This window comes from Alosa pseudoharengus, unplaced genomic scaffold (assembly GCF_046254945.1).
Source record: "Alosa pseudoharengus isolate Yale_2024_CS ecotype anadromous, Long Island Sound unplaced genomic scaffold, YU_APseudo_1.1 YU_APseudo_1.1_scf_10, whole genome shotgun sequence".
Taxonomy (NCBI): Eukaryota; Metazoa; Chordata; class Actinopteri; order Clupeiformes; family Clupeidae; genus Alosa; species Alosa pseudoharengus.
Window position 1 is genome coordinate 9,789,788 of NW_027468565.1, and position 25,976 is coordinate 9,815,763.

Consider the following 25,976-nt stretch of genomic DNA (forward strand, 5'->3'; position numbering starts at 1 on the left):
GTGGGGGTGGGAGTGGGGGTGGGGGGAGCCAGGATAATAGCAGCTCATTAAAAACAAAGCAGATTTGTGGAATATGCACATCATTATCAAGTGGTATTATACATAAACATGGAAGTAAAATAACAATACATAAGTGTAATTGTTCTTGTACAAACGTGACAAGAATCACTAACATGATCAAATCACTGAGAATATTGCAAGAATTTTAAGGAATTAATTAGGATTAAATTCCTTCCCTGTGAAAATACTGATTCGCATTGAAGCATTGATGGAAGGCATCCAAACTTTACAGATGCAGTTTGCGATTTCGCCATCTCTGAAGCAAACACAATCAATCAGAATGACTAGCCGTGAAGGTCTGGCCAAAAATACTGTTGGGGTGATGATGGCTGCACACGAGTCTTTGGTCCATCAGCCAGGCGCACACCTGCTAAAACCACACCAGGAGCTGGGAAGTCTGTCACTAGCCCCTAGCATTCAGCATCCCTTTCTTCTGACTGAGTCACATGACTGGAAACGCTGTTCTTTAAGGGATGGAAAGCTGTGTGATGGGCCAATCAAATACTGGATGGTTCCAGAAGACGCAAGCAGATTGGGCCAAAACAAAAGTCGTGTGCCCCGATTGGCTGTAGCGTGTCTAGTTGTCTTCCTCGTCGTCGCTGATGACATCACGGCCCTGCTGGGAGTTCTCACGTTCTCGCAGGAACGTCTGGCGGATGGCCTCCAGCTCAGTGAGCTCCAGACGGACCTTCTCCAGGTGGAATGTGCGGCGGTTCTGGATCTGCCGCAGAGGGAACGGGTTCATGTCCACAAACGCCATGTTCATCAGCTTCCTGTAGGGGAGCAGCACAGAGAGCAGACAGCTGAATGGATCTCTCAACGCCCACAATGCAACATCGGGACAACAATATCATAGCATGGTGCCGTACAGAAAACTAAACAGGAGTTGTGTATTTTATTTTATTTGACATTTTTTATTTAGTGTCCGTCAGGCCCTACCTTGCGTCCAGGATGGTGCGGGTGAAGTAGCGCAGGTATTTGAATATGGCCATGGAGTCCTGTAGTTTCAGAAACTCCTCCTCTTTGTATTTGAAGAGGGCAAGGGCGAAGCGAAAGATGATCTGAAGGGTAAGGGGATGGGGGAGGGAGAGAGAGAGAGCAGGCTTTTAGAGAGAGGGAGAGAGAGAGCAGGCTTTTAAAGAGAGGGAGAGAGAGAGCAGGCTTTTAGAGAGAGGGAGAGAGAGGGCAGGCTTTTTTTGTTTTCAAAGAGAACACCATTTAGCTCAGCATTTATTGATCTCTGGGGCATGACACCTTATAACCCTGAAACTTGAAACTGGCACAGAGGAGTTCTAATATTGCTCTTGACGCACAAAACCGATTGTTCTTTTGTTCTTTCTCCATTTGCTCTTTTAGCCTGAGGACAGAACGTTCTCTTTAGTGAAGTGACAGTCATGTCGACCAATCACACAGCTCATTTAGCAAGGGACCTACTGTTGCTCATCCGTCTTCCTGGTCGTTCTCCACGGAAGCGCTTTGGCAAGCCCGAGCGATCCGTTTGTCCGAGCTGTGGTAATTACTGGGCCGGACTGGACTTGGCCCAACATGACGCCCAACTTTTTAATGAGTTTCTGACTCAAAGTGATTCTTCAAGCACAGAGCGGTTGTTGCCCTTTCACTTTTCCTCTCCTTCACAGTCCCACCACCCACTTCTCCTTCCCACCTTTCACTCTCACCGGCTCTCCTTTCATGAGACAAATCTCGTGGCCACTCTGGCATTCTGCCAACCACCATTCTACCATTCAAGGTGGGAATTTGGGAGTGTCTCGGAAGTGATATAATATAGCTTTAAAGATATATATTTAACATGGGATGGGGCCAACAATAAGGATCTATATGGAGGGATTGGAAAACACACACAGCAAAAGCTGTTCCACAGAGCTTAAGAAAAGCGTGATAAATAGACAAGGCTACACACATTCAAGTCTTTACGAGTTAGCTCTGATGGTCCTCCTCCTGACCCAACAGATGACAGCAGAACAGCCTTAGTTACCTTGGGCCCCTCGTAAAGGAAGGAATCCCAGATCTTGAAGAGAATGTCGCTGACCACGCTGTCCACGAACACCACGAGAAACCAGTTGAAGGTGATGAGCGAGAAGTCCACCTTGTAGTGCTCGAAGTGAGCGTGCAGACGGGGCAGTTTCTCGCACATCAGGTCCTTAAACACGCGCTGGTCCACCTGAGGGAGGAGACACAAAACACACACCACAGAGGTCAAACACTGATTTCAAAAATACATCAATGGTCAAGAGGTCAAAGGTGAAGTCAGTCTGCTGTAAAGGTGCAGTGTGCAATACCGGTGACAGATTGTTGATATTTAAGCTCAACAGCCAATCAAATTACACCCCTCCCTTCTCTGGAGAGGGTTTAGACCAAGTGTCTTGTCTCATGGTATCATTCACTTTCCCCAACACATAACAGTGGACAGGGGCTATGAGGCATAAAATAACAGAATGGGGCAAAAAAAAAAATGGGGCACACTAGGATCAAAGACCATGCTGAAAGTTGAGAAATCATTAAAGGCATTAATGTCAGACATCACCACCAGTAGTATCACCACTGTCATATGACACATGATACTGGTAAATGATACATGATACAATGATACCCTTTTAAGGATAACCAATGACAAAACACTGCATACATTATTAAAAGTAAACTTCAAGACTAATTATTAATAATACATAAAAGGCATGGAGCCTTAATATAAACTGCATGAAGTACAAAGTCTATCAACAAGCAATGTTTTAAGAGTTAAAGCGATTGGGTGGCATTCAGGGAGTATTGGGCTGACTCATCAATATTTGTGGTAAAGGTCTTGCCCATGGTGTTAAATTAGCAAATAGATTTTGCCTAGTTATTAAATTAGCTTTGGTCAGACTTAAAACTTTGTCTGTCCATCATTCACATTAGCGCCCATCGAGTGGCTTTCACAGATCTTGGGAAAAACATCTAGCCAGAAAACCACTTTCAGGGAAGCTACGATACTGCATTGAACTCTGCAACTGTCAAGGACCCTGCACTAAGAAGGAGAAGAAGTAAAATGTTTCTAAGGCTGACTGATAGTTCTACATGTAAAAGCAACAATGAAATAAATATCAGTACACTGCTGTAACATTATAGCATTAATCAACATTAATCACACCGGTCTGAAAGTGTGCATGTTTCCTAATGTGGGATTGTACAGAGAAGTTCTACGGTACACTTCTGAAGTTATGAATGCCCTCTACAGCCGAGGCAGCAGAGTGAGTGGGCTGAGTCACCCAGAGGCAACACCAGAGGGCACACAGAACTCCCTGGACCACAAACACCAGCGCCAGAGAGTCATACCCAGCTGACTCCCGTCACACGATTATGACATCATCTACCTCAGACATAGGCCAAGTTATTCACCATGTAGTGCACTATCGAGTGGATAAGTGGAGGTTCCAAACACAGACCGGTAAGGACACAGCAGAGGAGGCGAGTGTGTTAACGGTGCCGTACCTGGGAGCCCAGCAGGGTCTTGGTGTAATAGTCTCGTGGCATGAAGACCTCCACAATGGTCGTCAGGCACCAGAAGGCATCCTCCTCTTCCAGATACAGGAGGGCTATGGCTGCCAACCTGGGACACCAGAGAAGAGTTAACTTAGAAAACACCCCAATGACCTGCATCTAAATATTTCCGTGTTACATTTTTTTCTGAATGCTTAAACACAACCGTGATTCTTATAGCACAATTTCTAAAACTATTAATACTTATAGCAAAACCACTCACTGAGTTCGCAAAAAACTGAAAGCACAAACACTGCTTTGCACTCAGTTTGCAATTTTGTAACACACACTTTGCACAACTGTAGGCACAATTCACTGCACAGCACTCTTTTTGCGGAACTGTAAACACAACTCATGCTTTACACTCAATTTCCAAATGATCAACATACTCCTAGCAAATCTATACACATGTATGGCTATTATTTTCCCTATTTTGCCAACTCTCTGGCACACTTTCTCATGTGAAAACTGTTAGATAATTAGTTCACTTTGCAATCAGCCTAAGCACTATAAATAAGCCACAGGTAATGTACAATGGGCACAATGGAGGGAGCAGGAAGAGTGAGAAGAGTAAGAATTAGAGAAGGCCGAAGAATAGGACGTGGAGGTGAAGAAGTAGGAGGAAGAAGAGGAGGAAGAGGACGCGGAGGTGAAGAAGTGAGAGGATGACAAGGACAAGGAGGTGAAGTTAGAGCAAGAGGACAAGGAGGAGCAAGAGGAGGACGAGGAGGGGGAAGAGGAAGGGTAAGAAGAGAAAGAAATGTTTGCCCTTTTATCAGTCTACATGTGGGGATATTGTCCTGTCAGGCCTGGATACGGCACCGAACACCGAAGAATAGGACGTGGAGGTGAAGAAGTAGGAGGAGGAAGAGGACTTCGGTGTTCGGTGATAAGGTGTTTTGACTTGGAAAAACACACTTGTGTTTGTTTTGATGTGTGTAATTAAACACCAATACTTGAAGTTTGAATCCCTGTATGTTTACAGAACTATGACAAAAGTATGACCTCAAACTGACATAGTTTACCTTGTGCACAGAGAAAGCAAAAGCCAGATGTGTTTTTTATTCATACCATCAGTGTGTAGTTGGCACATTGTGTGCTTACTATTGTGATGGCTTGTGTTTACTGTTTGATACGAAAACACCGTTTTTACGAAGGTGTGAAGAGTTAAGCAAGGTGTGTTAGCTTTTGCAAGAGAACTACAATGTTTTGCTGATTGGGTGAAAGGTTTTCCTATTTGTGTGTAGAGTTTTGCAAAAAAAGCCATAGTTACAAAAAATGTGCTTAAGCAATCAGAAAAAACTGTAAATATGTTTATGTGGGGCTGGTGGAAGGTTAAAAATGAAAGTACAGATAGAAACACATACCACAATTACATTTATGAAATCAATATTTAATTGATATAAAAATAGTGTAATAATAGTTGATGTAATATTGTACCAGTATTACAGCATTGAATTCACTATATAAAGTGAATTGGACAAAAGTGTCTGCCAAATCCCATAACCATAAAGAGTATAGGGGTCAAGGCTCTTCGTCTTTATGTTCTTTGCTTACAACTTAACAGAATGTAAGCCAGTGCTATAGTGCATCTAAGGGCGCTGAATAGATCCAAGTAGAAGGTGCAGTTGTACCTGTTGAGGCCCTGGCAGTAGCCGATGTCGGGGTTCCTCCAGGAGAAGGCCAGTAGGATGTTACGCAGCTTCTGGATGCCGTCGGACGAGGGCGAGGAGTAGTGCTTGTTGTTGGGCAGCGTGCGCAGCAGGTCCAGCTCGATCTGCTTGGAGGCCGGGTTCTGCTTCTCGCGGGCCAGGCTGAGCAGGCCGCGGTAGTAGTCCTCGGCCAGGCACTCGCGCACCTTGTGCATGTGGAGCCACACGCACCAGCGCCACACCTTGGGCCGGTGCACGTGCGGGACGCCGCTGCGGATCAGCGCCTTGAGCTCGGGCGAGCGCGCCATCTCGCGGTTCATGGTGCCCGCCAGGTAGTTGTCCCACTTGACGCTGACGGAAACCTCCTGGTCGGTCAGGGAGAGCGTCTTCAGGTCCAACGCCCGCACCTTTGCGACCAGTTTCTCCTCCTCGTCCTCTTCCTCGGGGAGAGTCTTAAAGCCGTATACGTCATATTCACTGGAGAGAGGAGGCAGAGAGGGAGAGGTTACACAACACTCTCAGCACACACACACACACACACACACACACACACACACACACACACACACACACACACACACACACACACACACACACACACACACACACACACACACACACACACACACACACACACACACACACACACACACACACACACACACACACACACACACGTAGGAGATGGGATACAGCATCTCATGCCTGACCACTATTACGGTCATATCTACCTGACGGTGTGGGGCTTGAGGAGAGTGCGCTATTACCTGACGGTGTGGGGCTTGAGGAGAGTGTGCTATTACCTGACGGTGTGGGGCTTGAGGAGAGTGTGCTCCTGCTGGTCTCCGCTCTCCACCTGCAGCGCGTCCTCCAGCAGCCGGGTGATGACCTCTGAGGTGGGGCCTACGGGAGTCTTCACCTCCTGCAGGAGCACCAGGTACTTACTCTCCACCTGGCACAGCTTGGCCTCCAGGGCTGTGTACTACAGCAGCAACCACAGCAGCAACAACAACAACATCATCATCATCAACAACAAGAACAACAACAGCATTTACATTTATTAATTTAGCAGACCCTTTCATAGCAACTTACAAAAATGAGGAATGACATTCAAGCTTCAACTATCAACAACAACAAAAGAACCAGCATCATCAAAAACACCATTATCTTCAATAATAATGACCAACACTGAGAGCAGCGCACCCAATTAGACACAGTCAGGCACACAGACACAGAAGGGTGGGAGAAGAACCGGTCTCTGATAGTCACACTCACAACTGACGTGGCACTGAGGGGCAGGAGTGAGAAAGACATGGCAAGCCAGTGCACACACAGAGGTGTTATTGCTGCAACAGTGTCTGTACAAACAAACTGTTCACACAAATGCTTAGGCAAACACACACACACACACACACGAAGAGCCCCCGCCCCCTACACACACACACACACACACACACACACACACACACACACACACACACACACACACACATGATCAATCTTAAGATACGCGTATACACAAGCAATGTGAAAAAACACAATAACACATTTGCTGACACAAATTCACACACTTGCACCTCACCTAACCACGCGGTCAACTTAAATAAACATGTGCAAACAGGAAACCAGAAGATGATAACAGGAAAACAGGAAATAACACTTTGGGGGCTGAGGGTCCACCAGTGGTCACCACGGACTGACTAAAAGGCACCGCGTGGGATTTTGGCGAAAGGCTGAAGATACATCAGCTCAACAGCCAATGAAATTACACACCTCCCTTCTGTGCTCACTTCTGATTGGCTGGAGTTATGTCTGGCTCAATCAGAGAACACACACACACACACACACACACATACGCACACCAGCTAAACTTCTGCACTCTTATCCTTTGGTTGTCTTGTTGTGCTTGCCAAGTAGTATGGCTAACAGGGAAGCTACACTTGGCACGTAATTGAAGCGTTCCGTTGGCGTTGCGTCTGCTGCAACAATTAACTTCCACTATAATCAATGGAAGTAGCTACACCAGACGTGATAACAGCATGTATGTTTGAAAAAAATAGACCAGTCTTCTGTATTTTAAGCGTCGTGAACGGAACACTTCAGTTATGTGCCTGGTGTAGCTTACCCGTAAGGTCTCCTTTTGCAACATACAGTAGCTGGAATGTTTGTCCTCATTTGTAAGTCACTTTGGATAAAAGTCTCATGTAAATGAATCAATGATAGATGTAGTCAATGCAGTAAGATAGACAACCAGAGAGCAATTTGCTTAATTTATTTATTTTTTAACACCTTTCTTTCATACTATCATTTGAAGGTACAATAAGTATGCTTTGTTGAATGAACTATGCTTGTTACAGCAATAGTGCAGGCATATGACGCATGTCTTGTTTCACAATATTCCTGTATTCTATACATACTATGTGAAACATTGAGCAATATTCCCTTCACATGTTTCTTAGGAATGATATCATCATGGTCACCCATGAAACAGTTCTGAGAACGTCAGCTACCTATTTAATTTTGAATTGCTCCTAAAACAAGAGGGTACTTCCTCAACTGCCAGAACCTACCTCATTGTCATGTGGAAAGCACGCACGCACGCACGCACGCACGCACGCACGCACGCACGCACGCACGCACGCACCTCTTATTGGGGGAAATTGGGGGTGTTCTCCTTTTCGCCAATTTGTCCTCACTTTTAGACACAACCTGTCCTCCTTTTCAGAGTCTGGTTGGTGGTCACCCTATTTCTGCTACTTTACAGTACACATGTACCCTCCACTTCCACTTTTAAACACAAATCATGACAATCAACTGGTCTTTATTTCTGTAACTGTATTTCTGCACAGAACCGCTCACGTCAAGCGAAAAAGATAGGCGTCCCTTCTATTCTCCATCTGGGTCGCGGTTGCAGCGTGGTTCGAGCCGCGCTTCAGGCGCATATATGATGTAGGCAACGGAGCAGTTCCAGACGCGAAGCAGGCAATCTGTTTAAGCCGTAAGTCATAAGAGACTAAGAATGTTTTCTTTCATTATGCAATTTTCCTTTCCAATCACACACAAGTATCACACTGTTTAAATGTTGTTAACGGTGTGTAAAAACACAAACAATACCATCATAAAGCATAAAGTAAATCCCTTAAAAGTAATGGTATTTAGCATGGAGTAACCTGAAAAGTTGGGGGTCCAATTCCAGGCTTCCACCTTTGTGCCCTTGAGCAAGGCACTTAACCCCAAGTTGCTCTGGGGACAATGGCCCTTGTAATACAATTGACATATGTAAGTCGCTTTGGATAGAAGCATCCGCTAAATGAATAAATTTAAATGTAATTGTGGCAATGGTGTTTGTCACAGATTGGAACAAATTGGAACAAAGACCTGATGCTATTATTCATAATAATTATTTCATAATTTATCGTATAAGAGCTATTGTATAGTTTTGAGTTTTCAGTGTTGTTCTACAATGTAAAAATAGTTAGATAAGAAGGAACCATAAAATAGTTGTTGTTTCAAAACCTTTGACCGATAGTGTAGGTAACATTTTGGACTTTTTTTTGGCTAGTTGAAAAACCTTATTCGTCTTTGACCCAGAAACATAAACACTAGGTGACACACACAGTGACACACAACTGAGAGACAGTGTTACCTTTGCCTCCAAAACCTTCTCCCGGGTCTCTGCGTTCCTGCGTAGGACAGTCAGCTCCATAATCTCCTTGTTGAGGAATTTGTTCTGGGATTTGTAGCCCTCTAGACTGTCCTGGGGGTGAACAAACACAGTGCGTAACGACCACAGAGTCCCAACCTCACACAGGACCAAACATATCCAAGAAAAAGAAAAAAAGCTATTATTTGATTATATGGCCTTTTGCAAAAGTAAATTACTGCCTACAAAGCTAGCATTAGTGCTAACATGCTGTATACTTACCATAAAGGTGACCCTGTGCTTACTCACTGATTGCTCAATAACTTCCTTCCCCTTCCTAATAACTATAACTGTACAAACATGTCAACTGGGTCATGCCTTCTGAGGCATTTCTTTAAAGACTTCAAAGGAACTCATACTCATCATGTCCTCACATTTGTAGACTTTAACTTTACTACTTGATTTAGTACTTTGATGAATCTTCTGATGAATGCCAATTCCTTAACATGCACACCATGCCTTTTGGCTTATGCAGAGCCAAAGCACCCTTACCTTTGAATTACACATTTATAACACATCACAGTTAATCATACCATGTATCATATACCAGAATGTTAGTGTACTCTGTGCTCACTGGTGTAGACTAGTTTTGCTCTGTATGATGTGTGAGCTCAACCACCTTAGAACTGGTTAAACAGTGAGCTACAGATATTATCAGAGACCTAGCCTAAAGCTCCCCTACCTTGAGGTTGTCAAGCTCGTGCTGGTCCTTGATGCCGGTCGGGGAGCTTGCTTCCCCCGCCTGCCCGGCCTCCTCGCCTGACTCCCGGGACAGCTTGATGATGACCTCGTCCTTGGCCTGGATGGTCTCCATGAGCATGCCCAGCTGCTCGTTGATCTCGCCCACCTTGATCTTGAGCGTCTTCAGCTCCTGCTGCAGGCTCTCCTTCTCCAGAGCCAGCCTCTCCATGTGTCCACACAGGCCCTGGATCTGCACCTCACGCTCCAGAAGGAAGGCATCTACCTGGGCCTGGGCCTGGGCGTGTGCAGGGTCTCCCGGTGCCACTGGTGGTGGTGCGACGGCAGCCGGGCGCCGCTCGCACTGGGTGCTCCGCAGCGTCTGCTGGAGGAGTCGCACCAGCTCCTGGGAGAGAAGGTAGAAGCCAAGGATCACACAGCAGCAGTGCAGAGGTCATGGGAGGAACAGGGCCATCCCTCAACCCAAAAAGGGGAGCCCGGTGCCCGACACTGCCAGCCTGGGAGTCAGCACAGAATCTGCCTGCTGGTTCACAGAGCCTGGAGCTCAGGACCAGAGCTGGGTCTGATAATAACTAGAGGTGGAGTGTGACCCCAGTGGTCATACAATACTGGCTGAAACCTGGACCCAAGGCTGACCCTTATTTGCTGGTTTGGTTTGTGGATGTGTGTGTTAGGATTAAAGATCAGATATAGTGTGTGTGTGTGGGGGGGGGGGGGGCAGCACAGAGGGTGTGAAACCAGTGAGCACTTAGTGATTAGTTTGCATTTGGGTTGGATGTGGGAGGCATGTCTACACTGGAAGTGGTCTAAGTGATGTAATCAACCCTGGACAGGGCTGGTAGAGGTTTATGAGAAAACAACTACAAAAAGAGGAAGAGGGAAGAGGGAAATCTTGTCAAAAATGCTATTCGGTATTACAGTTTATAAGTTTACATTTTCCCAATTAGGACCTACTGGTATGCATGTAAAAAGCAATGTGGAGTTTTGTCTTTGCTCACCACAATGTGGTCTTTGAATTTACACTGCAAGCCAAGAAAACCTAGATGCCATACAAATGTAGGCAATGTTTAGTTGATGGTAGTTTCTCAATGGCAGCCAAAGACCTGATGTGGCAATCTAGGAGATGCCCATTTCTTTTTTCTTTAAAAAAAAAAAAAAAAAAGGCTTTCCAAAAATCTGACAGAAGAGGCCTGGACTGGACCTTTTCCAGTGTAAACTCAGAGATCAAGCATTTCCAGGCCAATTTATGGAACAAGAGCTGAATTCATCCCAGCATTGCTCATGAAAACAAATCTAATTTCAGACAAACCAAACCTAATTCCATTAAACAAATTCAAACAATGCCAAGAAATCCGGTCATCACAGGCAGCAGGTCCAACAGATACACTCAACACAGTGGTGAATATTCACAGGATCTACTGTGAACCCAGGAGGAGAAGACTCCCCCTTCGTAGCTCTCTCTCTCTCTCTCTCTCTCTCTCTCTCTCTCTCTCTCTCTCTCTCTCTCTCTCTCTCTCTCTCTCTCTCTCTCTCTCTCTCTCTCTCTCTCTCTCTCTCTCTCTCTCTCTCTCTCTCTCTCTCTCTCTCTCTCTCTCTCTCTCTCTCTCTCTCTCTCTCTCTCTCTCTCTCTCATGGGGACAGGAATAAAAATGTGTCTTCATTCGGAAACCCCAAAGCATTTCCCAAAATCTTTACACTTTTACCCATCCTAATTCTCCCTACGGGGGCTACTTTTAGGACCTGTTATCTACATGTAAACCTACATATTCCTCCTATGCGTCTTTATTTTGTTATGTTGTTTCTATTTCAATCATTTCCTAATACATGTGGAATTCCACAAAAGATGAGTTTCCAGTTTCATAATGCATCTTGGGCCTGTTTCACTTTGCCTGCCTCTGCGTTATGTTGCGGTTGCAGGAAGGCCATGTCACTTTCTCTGTTTGAAACACTGTTGGTAGTTTGGTAGACGTTAGTGATACACACTGCAAGTCATAAGAAGTTTTAAACTTGTTATACACCACCACAATAACAATAACAACAACAACAATTCTCCAAACACCTAGGGTCAAGTAAGACACAGACAGACATGTATCCTTCTATTGAGGTACATTTGTTAAGGAGACCCTTCAAAGCATTCAGTAGACATGACTCATTCGAAATGCTACCGAGTTACTGAGGAGTTACTATTGGTTATTTGCCTTCAAGGGGAAGGAAAAATGAAACAACTTGTCAGTTAGGTGTGAAAAATAGTGAACAATACCTGTGAAGGCTAACCACTATGCTGAAAGCAGAGGAGAGAAAAGAAACAATGTAAGCTAAACCATTAAGTCATGAAACTTAACCACAAAATAAGTACTTATGGTGAGGTACGTATGCTTTCTCTCTTCCTCTAAAGCACATACGGAGGGAAGAAAGGGTTAACAGTTACATGCATCAGATATTCACACATACAAACTGTGCCTACACACATATAATTATAATACAGTCTATGCTCGGAAGAGACAGCCGTGTGGAGAGTTCTTTCCGCCCACAGTTAATCTGCCATCAGGGGGCAGGTCACTGACTGAAATACACCACTGGGCTAGCGTTTACTCACATCACCTTCATACGAGACTAACTGGTCCACCACTGGGCTAGCGTTTACTCACATCACCTTCATACGAGACTAACTGGTCCAGGAGGATAGTGTTGTGAATTAGCTTCAGCTAAAAACACTATGATAGATACATCATGTTTAAGCTTATATATGTTTTTTTGTATCTGTGCCTACCTAAATAAACTTTAATAATAGCTAGCATAAAAGTTCTATAATTTCTCCACAATTCTTCTAAAAGACCTGCGCCCGAGTTTTAAGATCAGGAGTTCATACTACCTACTTGGAGAGCATGTTGGTTCATTGGAGCGTTAACCTATGATAGCATTACTGCTGCAGTTGTTCTCTATTTTAAAGACCAGTAGAGCATGATTACTTCAATTCAATTCAAGGTTGCTTTATTAGCATGACTGTAAGTAAGTACAGTGTTGCCAAAGCACAATTAAAACAGCATAAGAATTAGAACATTGACAGCATTACAGGAAACAGTAACATGAAAAATTGTGTGTATACCCTCACTTTCTCTCTCTTTTTCCACACACACACACACACATATGCATGTGATCACACACACACACACACACACACACACACACACACACACACACACACAAACACACACACACACACACACACACACACACACACACACACACACACACACTATAACACATTGGATTAAGTACAGACATTAGGTCGGGCATTGTGGCAAAGTGTCCGACTCACTACTTTCTGTCTGGTTTTAAACCTACAGTAGGAGAGCATAATTCTGTTTGCCTTTTGTACTTGGTACTTCTTGATGTGTTGAGTTCCTCCAACACGTCATGTCTGATTCTTGGACATTTGCCCATGATGGTCTCTAACTGGTATGGCAAGGAAAGCATGTCCCAGTTCAAACACCAGGAGAATGTTTAGTTTCCGCTCCGTTTAGAGACCCGGGGAGCATGTTTGCTTACCTTCTGGCCAGCGAGCTCCTCGCTGAGGCGCGTCTGCTCCTCCTGCATGCGCGAGAGCTCCTCCTGCTGGTTGTGGAGGCGCAGCTGCAGCTCCGAGCTCTTGCTGCCGTTGCACTCCACCGGAGACGACTCACCGCTGCGGGTAGACCGGGCCCCTCCCAGGAAGGGACGCTTCGGACGCCCCGTGCTCCGCCCGAAGTCGAACGTGAACGCCGAGCCAATGGAATCTAAGGGCAGGATATGGTAAAGCGGTCATGATTATGGACACATCATGGGAGAAAGGACTTTGCAGAAATTCATCTCCCAAGCATGTATGCCATCTGTGCACTGGTTTTCTAAAAGGGAACCTTCTTTCAACCCAAACTTTCAGTAGGGCCAAAGAACGATGAGCATTGGAGCAGTATTGAGCTAACACGCTAATACCAGTAATCGCTAAGCAGACGTACAATACAAGTTTAAAGTCAGTCGTGACACAATAATACCATGGATAGCACTGTTAAACTAGTGTAACAAGCCTCTAAAAACATTAACAATATTAAAAGGTAGGGATATATACTAGCTAACTGAGAATACAATATCCTTGTCTAAAAGCACACAGAAACATGAGGGCATCAATGATCATGAGTGGGTAGTGTTGAACTGGACGTCAACTACGGGGACAGCTAGCTGTGTGTTATCAGACTATGACTATAATCAGCCATCTGTGTCCATCTGTGGTGAGTGGGAGAGGAGCCCTCACGTCTGTGGATGTGTGAAGGGCTCTCCCGGCGGGGGTGCTCCGTCTGGGGCTTGTGTGGCTCGGGGAGGTCCTTGGTTGGTAATGGATGTTCCAACATTTCCCAGTCCTCGCTGGAGGCCGTATAGAAGACGCTCCGCCTGTTCTCACTGCCCCGGCCAGCACGCAGGTGGGACATGGAGTTCCTGAGAGAGGAGAAAATGAGGTTAGGAGTCTATGAGGGAGAGGAGGTCAGGTGTATGAGGAGGATTGATGGGGAATGAAGGTCTAAAAGTGCAATAGCATCCGAGGGTTAAATGCTTTAGTTTCACAAAATAAACCCTCCCTTCCCCCCTGTTGGTTCAGTGCAAGGGTGGGATATAAAAAAATCATATCGGAGGTTTAATTTCTGCATCTAAGATGGTTAGAGTGCTTCAATTTATTCAGCAAACATCTCACACCTTCTGCATTCACTATCTTCACCCACTAAACCATATGGAGAACAGCGCCTAGACAAGTGATGATTCCGGTACAGATCTCACCCATTTTGTCTCAAGCACAATAAGGTGTTGTGCTTCATGCATGTGCTGATGGTCTGTGGGTGTAGGCAGACAGACTCAGCGTCATCTTCTCTGACAAAGACTCCTTTATTACTGCATAACACTACCGTACTACCGTTCAACGGACCAACCACCAATCTCACCCCGTCTGGTCTGTGGCTTCCCGGCAGGTTTGACAGGAAACTTCAGGATTATATTCTCGTTCCTGACAAACCCCTGCGGTTTCCAGTCAAGGCCACTCTCTAGACACTGCCTCTGTGATGACCCAGAGTGAAGACATAGAGCAATGAGAGACTAGGCTATTGTTTCCTCACTCCTGTGCAACAGTGACCTCGGCAGCACTGGAGACATTGTATATATTGGCACAGTGATCTGGGAACCTCACACTGAGAGAAACAGAGGAGAGGATATACTGTTTTTAAAATAACAAAAAAATTAGCAGTAAGACACCTGGAAGCAAAGATACCAAAACAGGAAGAAGGCCATCGATATTCTTAAGACTGAGAAGTCAAGTCACTGTGCTGCATTATGGCAAGCCCTTCATACCTCATTTCACATGTGGTTTACATTTTGCTCGTTCTGGCGGATTTCACAAAGATGCACAGACAGGCATATCTGCACCACATTCATAACCCATTTCTCACACCTAATTATAACGGTGGTGTCGGTGTAAGAGCATATGTGGGTCATTCCGTGTCAAATCGAAGAGAATGAAATGGCTGCCATACAGTTTCAAATTTTGTGTACATAATGTTAAGGTCTCAAACCTAAACCTCTGCCATCCTACAAAGTGTGGACTGGCTATGAATAATACTTTTCAAAATGTTTTGTCCAAACATTGCTTCCCAGACAAAGTGTTTTAGTACTATCAAGGGCAGAAGAAATGCCAAGACATAGGATATGAACACAAATATTTCACAGGCCTTGGTTTTGAGACCAATTCATGATATAGACATGGTTTGAACAAAATCTGAGACAACCTTATCTGATATGATTCAAAATGACCCATGTACAATATCTCTTCAGTGGACAGTGGATTGTCATTGTCCTAGATACAATGGTTTTCTATAGGAAAGTAATCAATATAAATTTGATATATGACTTGGCATTTTCTGTCTCCTTATCTCTCCCTTTCTCCACTATATTTGTTTTGCTGAGCTCAAATCCAGGCTTCAGCCCTGGGCATTCTCAAGAATTACATCATTGTTTCTGCACAACGTGTCTAATTCTTGTCAGCGGCAGCCTGAGAGGCTCCTAACATACTCCACACACTGCTCTTCCTTTCCGTACACACACTGGCTCACAAGTGAACAGGAACACTCCACACAGACTCCTCTCTCTCCGAACTGACACACACACACACACACACACACTCTCACTATCTCGCTCTCCTAACAGGGGTACACTCGTCTCTTATTCCTGACCATACTGAATCACACAAGCAGTGCTCTTCTTCTCTCTTCACAGGGCTACATTTCACATATGCACTCACAAGCATGCACACTGACACACACACACAAGCACTGAACAGCAACCCACTCCTCTCTTAATGAGTACACACATGCACACTGACATGCACAAGAACCGATAACACTCCACACATGCACTCTCTATTCTCTTCTCTGAGCGGACGGCACGTACACATGCACACTGAACCACACACACAGATGCAAACATACACACACACACACACACACACACACACACACACACACACACACACACACACACACACACACACACACACACACACACACACACACACACACACAAGCAGTGCAAAATAAACAACAACAACAACAAAAACAAGCGGAAGCACTACAGAAAGGAGATGGGGAAGAGAAGAGACCCGTCCAGCCAGTTCTACAGGCTGGACCTCCATAAGGCCTGTAAGTGCAGCTCTTACTAACGACTCCACAGTAAACACTTCCCCTCTGGCCTATGGCCACACTTCCTCCCCCTCCACCCTGATGAGACTGCAACTTTCCTCCTCCTCCGTCTCTTACAGTAAAACTTAAACCGTGAGAGAAACTGCTGCTGTTTTTCTTTTACAACCATCAAGAGCAGCCGATTTCACCAGCTGTGGCTACTGAGGCCGGCATTGCTCCACTAGAATTCCACAGATCTGGCTGCCCATCTCACCTGAGCTCAGAGCCCCAGTTCTTCAGAGAGTTCAGCGCTGGGGTGAGGGGCGCCGTGGGTTGCCGTGCCGACTGGACGCCCACCAGGCCGTTGGTGTCCGTTTCCACGGCAAAGTCGTTCCGCACGCTCTCCATGCTCTCGGTGGGCTTCTCACCCAGCACAGCAGCAGTGGCGCCTGTGGGGTCGACACACCCATGCACATGAAAACACACACCCACACATTACACAACACACAAAAACACACAGAATCACACACAGGCACACATATGGTATCAGACACAAAATCTATTTTTCTTTCTATCACTGACATAAACACACAGGGAGCACACATTAAAACACACACATTTCTTTTCTTTACAGATGTTTATGTCCTCCTGGTTTGACACACTAGCAAGTACTGAGCAGGCCAAAGGATAAACAGCCAACTTTACAGGGACTGGAACGCAGGGGATTCTGGGATATGACCTGAGTCAACGTGGCGTGTCCGGCCCAGACAGAGCTGGGGGTTTTAGGTTGATAAGCTGTGGGTTGAAACTATTTGAGATAGGTCCTCCCTGGAAATAACCATGTGTCGATTATCATCCCTGTGAACTAGGACACTTTAGGAATGGCCCCGGTCTGACCACTGAAACCACAGCAATATTCAGTATGCTGCTGCTGACTATAGCTTACTGGAGGCCCAGTTGGGCTTCAAAAACCAAAACCCCCCAAAAAAACTCACACTCACACTCACAGTACCAACAATACCGAAACACAAACAAGCACAAACTAATAGGATAGACACAACATAAATTCACACTTTTTAAATAGGCGTTTTCTTACTGCTCATTCACCGTATCTATAAACACATAGGCAAAATGCTGTGATAGCACAGACCTCTACACTATAAAAGTCTATAAAAGTCTTTGTCCGACATAATACAGTATTACAACCAAACTCAATATTGCTTCATGCTCTGGGGACTGATACTAGACTATGAACTGACACGGATGGTGTGGACTGTGGATAGTGTGTCCACATACAGACTATGACCTCAGAGTGCTTTTGCAGGCGGCCTCTATTCTACAGCCTTTCCCCAGGCCATCCTGCAGGCCCAAAAATTAGAGGGGGAGAAAAAAAGAGAAAGACAAAAAACAAGAGCGAAGGTGAAGTGTCTAAGCTGGGTCTGGGCTGGTTTTAATGCTCGAGTCTGCCAAGGTTTAAATGAGAAGCAAATGTGACCTGGTGGGAGGGAGTTGTGGATATCTGGGTTAACACCACTGATCGATAAAGAACTTTATAGATCAGTGGTCAACATTCACAAAACGTTACAATGAACTACTCACTCAGCAAAAAATACACAAAAAGATATTTTGAAATGAACACAGCAAAAACATGCCTTGAGAATGAATTCAGGATGGCATGTTTATCCACAAAGTTTAAATAGAAGATACTGCATGTCTAATGTAAAACATGACACTCACATTTACTTCAAAGACATGGATAAAAATCCCAACCTTGAGCTAAACACTTACCACATCAGCAAAAGCATAGGCCAAAATGACTCAGATGTTCGACCAGATGGTAAAAACATGAGTCTCTCCAGAGACTGCTAACATTCAGTCTAATTAGCTGAACTGTTCAAAATACCTACCTCATGTCCTAGCCTGACGCTAGAGCACCTAAAGCCATCAAGTCTAAACATCTGGGTTATTTCCCACAGTCAGTAATGTAGCCAGAGTTCCTTCAATTTATGAACGCACTACAGCACAGTAGAAATGAGTAAAGAGGAGCCTGTTCAGAATGTGATGTTGGCTTCTGGTAAGATCCATTCTAATTGTGTAAATATCACCCGTCTTGCCTTGGACAGGAATGTGCAAACAGAGCTGCTAATTGGCCGTGTTTACAATGAACCCATCGCTCACTGACAAAACATGATTAAATGGAAATGAATAAATGGAAACGAAAGTGCAAACATTCTAGGCCAGGTGCACTTCTGTAGTGGAAAAGTGGGTATTTGTTTTCAAGGATTTAAATGATCTGGATGGAGCAACACAAAATATCCATTTTAGCTTGCTAAGACAAACTAACAATCAAGTTTTTTCAGCTAAGACAGCACATGACATCTTCCCAAGGGTGAAGTTCCCCCCTGGGAAAGACTCTCGGTCACAGGGGGCTTTCGCACCTGTGATAACTCATGTGGCCTGTGACACAGATCCCCTGGTTGGCCTAAGGGGAACCGAAAGAATCTCATGGATCGCCGCTTCTCAGGTAGAAAGTGGAGCCGATGAGGAAGTGTCCACACATAAATAGCCTCATACTGCTTATCACACTTTCAGGGCGGCCAGAGAAACAGTTCGGCTGATAATGCCCATCCATTCAGGATTGTATAACATTAAAAGGTGTGGGACACTGGTCGACACCTCTGGAAAGTGCTTACAGTGTTTCACTTACGCAGGACCGTAGGTGTTTGATAAAGGTGTTAACCAGCAGTGAATATCAGTAGAACTGATTGCTTTTGCCAAGGCAAACATTGGTAATGTTGTCAAAGTGTTTTTGTTTACTTTGAGTTTGATGTGAGCATACGCAAACAAACTGAGAAGGTAGTTCTTGGTGAACATACATGGATGATGTACCAAGGGCGTCCCTTTAAAACTGAACAATTTGGAATGTTTACACAGTACGGTCCAATTATAAAGTTCCAAGTAAACACATTCAAATTGAACGTTTGTCTTTGTTCACCAAATACTGATCACTGTGTTTATCAGTCTTTGCTCACTGTGCTAATCAAATCTAGCTAATTGGAACCATTTGGAATGCTTACACACAAACACTGAAATTAGTTCAAAGTTCAACGAAAACAAATTTAAATTAAACTTTTGTCTTTGATCACCAAATTTGGTTTCTGGACACCCATTTGGTGTGGTCATCAGACTTCTCATAAAAAAAAAAAAAAACAGTTTCATTTGGTCACTGGTTATTGCGGTTTTCCTCTTATGTTGTAATAGTACATGGCATAATTATTCTTCTATCAGAATCTCTGAGCAACATTTCCTGAGGCCATAAATACTGCAAGAAATTAGCTGATTTCTGACAGTGCTAGTACCTCCATTCAGATCACATACAGTGGATCTAAACACTCGACATCTGGATTTACAATTATTTCCATTTCCATCAACTAGTTTACAAAACAATCTGACAAGACAGTGAAGAGAGTGGGTGAATTCCCTTATGAAATGAAGCCGGTGTTGAGCAAAGCTTTACTGTGGACAGAACCGATACAGTTACACATATATTGAGTGTTTGCAAGACATAAGATCTGTAGCTGACAAAAGCGTCTAATAGCCAGGAGGACTGGACCCGAGACAGGGATATTTGATTTGAGAGAGCAGTGACAGGGCAGTGAAGCTGGCACTGAGTAATCCGCATTTGGGAAGTTGCCAGACAACTGGTTGACAAACCATCTCCTTTGGCATATAAAGCAAGGCCATGAAAGACAATTGATCTCTGTTCGGAAATCCATCTCCATATTAAAGCACAAGGATACGGGACCTTGGGTCAGTTATTTTTGCCCTAAAATCAATCATGACATGCATTGTCTAAGTGCATATGTTCACTAGAAACTAAGCCTTTTCATCAGGGGCGTAACTATCGGTAAGCAGGGTACGCGGTTGCTTACGGGCCCGGACCAATCAGGGGCCCGCATCACACTGGAAATACATGATTGACGGCCGGGCCCCCTATCGCAATAATTCTCACTCGCGACCGGGCCTTTCACTGTAAAACGGACATTGTTCAGAGCTTAACACAGACACAGCGTCTGTTCATTGTTCAGACACTTAACACAGCGTGCAAAAATGCAACATACGGTTAGCTGTCTAATATTGTTCACGTTAATGACATTGAAAAAATATGCTTCTTGCTACACTAGGATACTCACCGTTTTTTCCTAACATAATTTGAATTTGAATTCTCAAAGTTTCATGTAGACATCCATCACCTCTGCTCGGCGACTCACATCACTATTCCAGCTGATACATCGGACGCACCTATCTGTGCTCACACATAGCCTACTTTCGCTTTCTAAGAATATCAAAATTACGTTATATATATATATTTTTTTTTTTTTGGTAAGGGGGGCAGCTCAGTCAAAGAGGGCAGACGGGCAGATCTATTATGCACTAGTGCTATGTTTGTGGCTAAATTAACGATTTAGCATAACATATTTATCATTAATGCAATTTCATATAGTAGCCTAACCAGCAGTGTTTTTTCATGTGGCTATAGTGCGCCGTCACCAGCAGTGTTTTTTCATGTGTTGTGCGCCTTCACCAGTATTTTTGTTTGTGTGGTGCACGTACTCCTGATTTTGTCAGTCATCTCATCTCTTATATGCTGTGTCTCAAGGATCCTATCCTGTCCTATTCATGGTAGCCTACTCGTGGACATTGCGTTATCACGTGCTGTAGAAGGGGGGCCCGCCTTGATAATCCTGCATATGGGCCCGGTGTTGGCTTGTTACGCCACTGCTTTTCATGACAGGAGCAGCTACATGCTTTAACAGAGTCACTACACCAGATCCCTGCCTTGTAGCCTAGGGGGAGAAAGGAGGAGGAGGAGGAGGAGGAGGAGGTGAGCGTACCTGCGTCTTTGGCCACCAGGCCGGTGAGGGGGTAGAGGGTGGTGGGGGAACTCCAGTTGTCCCTGGTGATGCCGGCTCCGCGAGTGTTGCAGAAGTCCCAGCGTTTCTGCTGCAGCTGCTGGAGCCAGTACTGCATCACCTGCTTATTGGGAGCCTGTAGGGGACAAGGGACTCAGTGTTGGCACTTGTCCTCATGGGCCAGACACATTCAACTCAATGTGACAGCACTGGCACCAGTCATAGGTCACACATTATTTAACCAGGAAAATTTTAGAAAAAGTACCTGATCGTCAAAGTAGCTCCACTTGGTATTTGGTGATGTCACTATCAACAACTCTTAAAGACTTTTGTGTGAATTTGCCCACTCTCTTACTGAAGTCACATACAAATTTAACTCCATAGCAAGACTGTGACAGCACTGGACAGCCGTCACACACACATTTAAGCCACACTTATAACATGACCATGTTGGATCACACGTTTGCTTCACTATTGGATCCATAATGTTTAGGTCCCAAAACTAACACCTGTGAAATATGTAGGTTCAATTCCAATGTTTTAATTTATTTTATTATTTTTTTGCCCTTGATTTTGCACTCTAAACATGCCTTATCTTGGAAGACATGTTTAGGCATCAATATCTTTTTTTTTTTTAAAGGAAGAGTAAAAAGGAGTATTGCTATCCCAACCAAACTTTGTATAATAGAACACAAAAGTGTTCTTAGGTTTGACCATTTGACCAAGTTTGTGCTGTATGCCATAGATTCGGAACATCATATCATATTTTCATATTTTGTAACCAATTGGCATCAATCCATGTTTTGTCTGCAAATGCAATACTTTATGTATGCCAATATTGCCAATATTGTAGGTTTCATAACAACATATTAACACATGAAGATATTATGGATCAAACGAGGTATGATTGCATTTTTTGGTCATTTTCATGGAACTAAAAATGGTATGTGGGGTAGCTAGTAAGAACATGAAAATATATGTGGGAATAGCTCGATGTTTATCATTTAGTGCACAAGGTAACAATGCTGAACATTCAAAGATAAATACACATTGCCTACTTAATTACACTTTTATATCTATGTACAATATATATCTACAGTACACTACATGCTAGCTATCCCTTTGAAAATGAGAAACACAACCCTCCCTAATTTTATCCTGAATAAAATATGCATGCCCATTATTTGTGGAGACCAAAAATACTGGCACACAATATTTGCCATTAACACAATATTGTATAAGAAAAAATAATGACTGATACCAAATGGGTGCAAAAAATCAAGTTTAAGACCATCAATGTCATTCTATTATATACTTTGTTTCCATTTGTCTAGGGGCTTACAGAAAATCAATGAGCATGCCGTACAAACTTATATTGATTTAGTCATACTGAGAAGATGTTTGTCTTCCATCCTACAAAGTTTGGACCAGTTATGGATAATACAATGCAGTAATAACCCTAACTTATTTGACACAGAATTACCCAATTTTAATGAATGTTCATTGACAACATAATTGTGCCCTTGTTGAGGGTTGTAGCCCAATTCTCAAAAGTGTTACAAACAAGACATCATCTCTCCAGCATTTCATAATGGTCACTGATGAAACATTCTGCAACAAATATATAATAGGCTAACCATGATAACTAAGAGAGGGCGTGTTCAAAATAATAGTCGCTAGTCTATAACCATGCAACAATGATCGATGCAAAAACCCTGCTTTGCTGGAAATTCACCCCCAGATGAGTAAAAATAACACATCGGTATGAGACACATCGGTATGCTACATACAAATCCCAGTGTATGACACAGATACAGCAACTGTGTGAGACATTAAGACAAAAAACACAGTCCATTAACTTCTCATACCCAGATTAGAAAAGACTATTTTGATATGCAACTCTTAGTCACTGGAAATAACCATCAAATAAAATTTCCCGGTTCTTCGAATGTGAAGGAAAGGATTGTTAGGAACTTAAATGTTGTGCAAGAAACACTGTGAAGGTGTGAAGGCCATCACACACACACACACACACACACACACACACACACACGCACACGCACACGCACACAAATAACCTTGTTAGTAGAGTACAGTGTACTGAACTGTAGTTTATCAACATTTATGAGGACACATTTTAATCGTAAGAGAAGATGGAAAAAAAACCAGACGAAACATCTAAGAACTTCTCAGGCACCTGGATGAGGTTGCACTTGATCACTTCTGCTAAAACTTCACATATGCCACTTCTCTGGGTTCCCGAGTCTCGCTATTCTAAACCCGAATCGTCCATTCCCCTTTCAGGACACAGTCAGGTGTGTGACCATCAACACACACACACACACACTTCTTTCACTCTCACTTCCACCGGCGCACCCGTTTGGGTATATTCTGTGTAACACATTAACCATAGAGAGAGCTAGAGGCATGGCAGCAAGGAGAGATACACAATTCTGGCAAATGGTTGGTTATATTTGAGCTCAGGACTCTGTATTAGCACTGCAGTTTTTTTGAGCACACACAAACACAACGGACAGCTAGATCACTATACGGAGATGCTGAAGTGAAGTTGACCAATGTGCATTGGACTAGAATCACACACTCAGTAACAGGCCTCAGGTGGAGTTTTTCAGAACCTGTCAAAATTGACAGCATGTGACATCACTGTTATCATGACAAAACACATCAAACATCTCTGAAGACCTCCCCCACTCACTTCTGATGCTGCTGCTGACTACCCCACTGCTGCTGTTCGACCAGAGACATAACATCAAACTCAGCATCGAACTCTGCAGCCTCCTCTCTCCTTCTCCAATATGCACAGCACTTAGGCTATCAACCTCCAAGGAAACGTACTCTACATGATTTTATCCACAAAATGTGACCAACATATCACACCCACTGTCATTGAAATGACAGGTCAAAAGTACTTCTGCCTGGCCCTAAGCCATACCTAAATATGGGATTGTTACCACCGGTTAACACCAGGTTATTCATCACCTAGCCTACATTTAAAAGGGTTGCTACTGAATGTTAATTTAGTCTGAAACTGATTAGATAGGGACCTGCCTTTTTGTGAAAATTGTCAAAATTGTGAGTGATGCAAGTCACCCCGCTCACAATCTGTTTGATCTACTGCCCTCTGGGAAGAGGTACAGAAGCCTGCGCTCCCGCACTACCAGACTCACCAACAGCTTCATACACCAAGCTGTTAGGATGCTGAACTCTCTCCCTCCTCTCCCCCCTCCACCCTCAGCTACATAACATCCTGGACATTGGACCCACAATGGCCGCCTGCACCACTCCACTTGCACACTTGTACACTTTGCAACTTGTTGCTGTTGTCCTGAAAACACAACACTTCTGCTGCTCTTACATAACTTGCACCACTATGCCACTTTATTTCTTACTTAGGTCAAACAGAACTACCTCAGCCTCTTATTGGCCTGACTTTGCACTAGTATTTTATTTTATTGACTGTCTATGCACAATTTCAACCAAATTTTGCTGCTCTTATTTTTTCATTATATGTGCCCTCTTATTTACTTATTTACTTACTTTTTTGTTTACTTGAATGTTATGTTTGTCTGTGGACTTAAAATTGGTAAAATATGTCTTGTCTCCACCGTGGGATAGTGAGAAACGTAATTTCGATCTCTTTGTATGTCTGGAACATGTGAAGAAATTGACAATAAAGCTGACTTTGACTTTGACTTTGACTTTTCATATGCCAATCTTAAGCCTCTTTCAGTGGGAACCATGGCCAGAAATGTGCGTTATTCATGTAAATAATCACATATTTTTCCCATTGCCATTCGCTGATAGGTAAAAGGCCTATAGTAAACACAATCTTCATCTCAGTACATTCACGAAGAACTCACGAAGAAAGCTAGACACGTCGATGAGTTGGATAGCTCTAACTAGCCTACATGACAACACACAAGGAAGGAACTCTTTGGAAGTTAGCCATTATTTAAGGGGATGTGAACTTGTAAACAATGACAAAAATACAATTGTTATGATAACCTGTTAACATTGGCACACAATTGAAAGGTCAACAATGCCAGGTCAGTCTTCCCAAATTTAGTAAATTACTGTCTATATGAAGATGGGCGTTTCTTAATCACATGCGAGAACGTTGAGGGAAAGAGCATAACGTAGCAAAATCACGACATTTTCCAGACGTGATTTACAAGCTGCCTGCATGCCCTGAGACAGCCCTCTCAGAAATGATTATTTAGGATATAATAACAGTTTGGCTGAACAACGATCATCAGTCTACATTATGCATGTCCATTAAGTATCACCGAATCTGATTACGTATTCTGTAATGCGTTGCTGACTGAGTTAAGGGTTACCTTGAGTAAAAACTCCTTCCCAGCGGTACGTATCTCGAACTGTCCCTCCTCTCCTTCCACATCATAGCTGAAGCATGCATCAGCTATTTCAATATGTCCGAGTGGGAGAGCGTCTTGGGGACTCTTGAAGAAATACAGATAGCATTTCCTCGGATCGTAGACAAACCATCGGGTCTTGAACCCTCTCAAGGGCCCCTTGCCTGCAAGTTTGTTCAAGTAGCCGCATAATTTGGGAGCCTCTTCTTTCGAGGCATCAAGCTCTGCCACATCAAGTGACTTCGCAGCCAAAACCCGTGAATTTCTGCTCGGATCGGCCTGACCACCATCCTCGTGCATCTTTCTCACAACTTTCTTGCGAATCTTAA

General features: G+C 43.9%; 1 protein-coding gene across 1 annotated transcript; it reads right to left on the bottom strand.

The window, feature by feature from the left end:
• On the bottom strand, positions 1-25,976 carry tbc1d2b (TBC1 domain family, member 2B). Its single transcript, XM_076262964.1, has 13 exons — positions 25,612-25,976; positions 21,236-21,389; positions 16,615-16,789; positions 13,937-14,118; positions 13,198-13,424; positions 9,632-10,033; positions 8,893-9,003; positions 6,050-6,228; positions 5,229-5,723; positions 3,547-3,664; positions 2,054-2,239; positions 1,000-1,121; positions 1-833 (listed from the first exon to the last, which is right to left on the bottom strand). The coding sequence occupies exons 1-13, from the start codon at positions 25,945-25,947 to the stop codon at positions 638-640; spliced, it is 2,883 nt and encodes a 960-aa protein (XP_076119079.1). The 5' UTR covers positions 25,948-25,976; the 3' UTR covers positions 1-637.

What these genes read in the sequence shown, in the direction of transcription:
- tbc1d2b (XM_076262964.1), bottom strand. Translation starts at nt 25,947, where the DNA reads ATGCACGAGGATGGTGGTCAGGCCGATCCGAGCAGAAATTCACGGGTT. An exon ending in AACTGGGGCTCTGAGCTCAG is followed by an intron (nt 14,119 to 16,614) that starts GTGAGATGGGCA and finishes CTCCTCTCTCAG; the next exon opens with GAACTCCATGTCCCACCTGC. An exon ending in AGAAGGTTTTGGAGGCAAAG is followed by an intron (nt 6,229 to 8,892) that starts GTAACACTGTCT and finishes TTGCTGCTGTAG; the next exon opens with TACACAGCCCTGGAGGCCAA.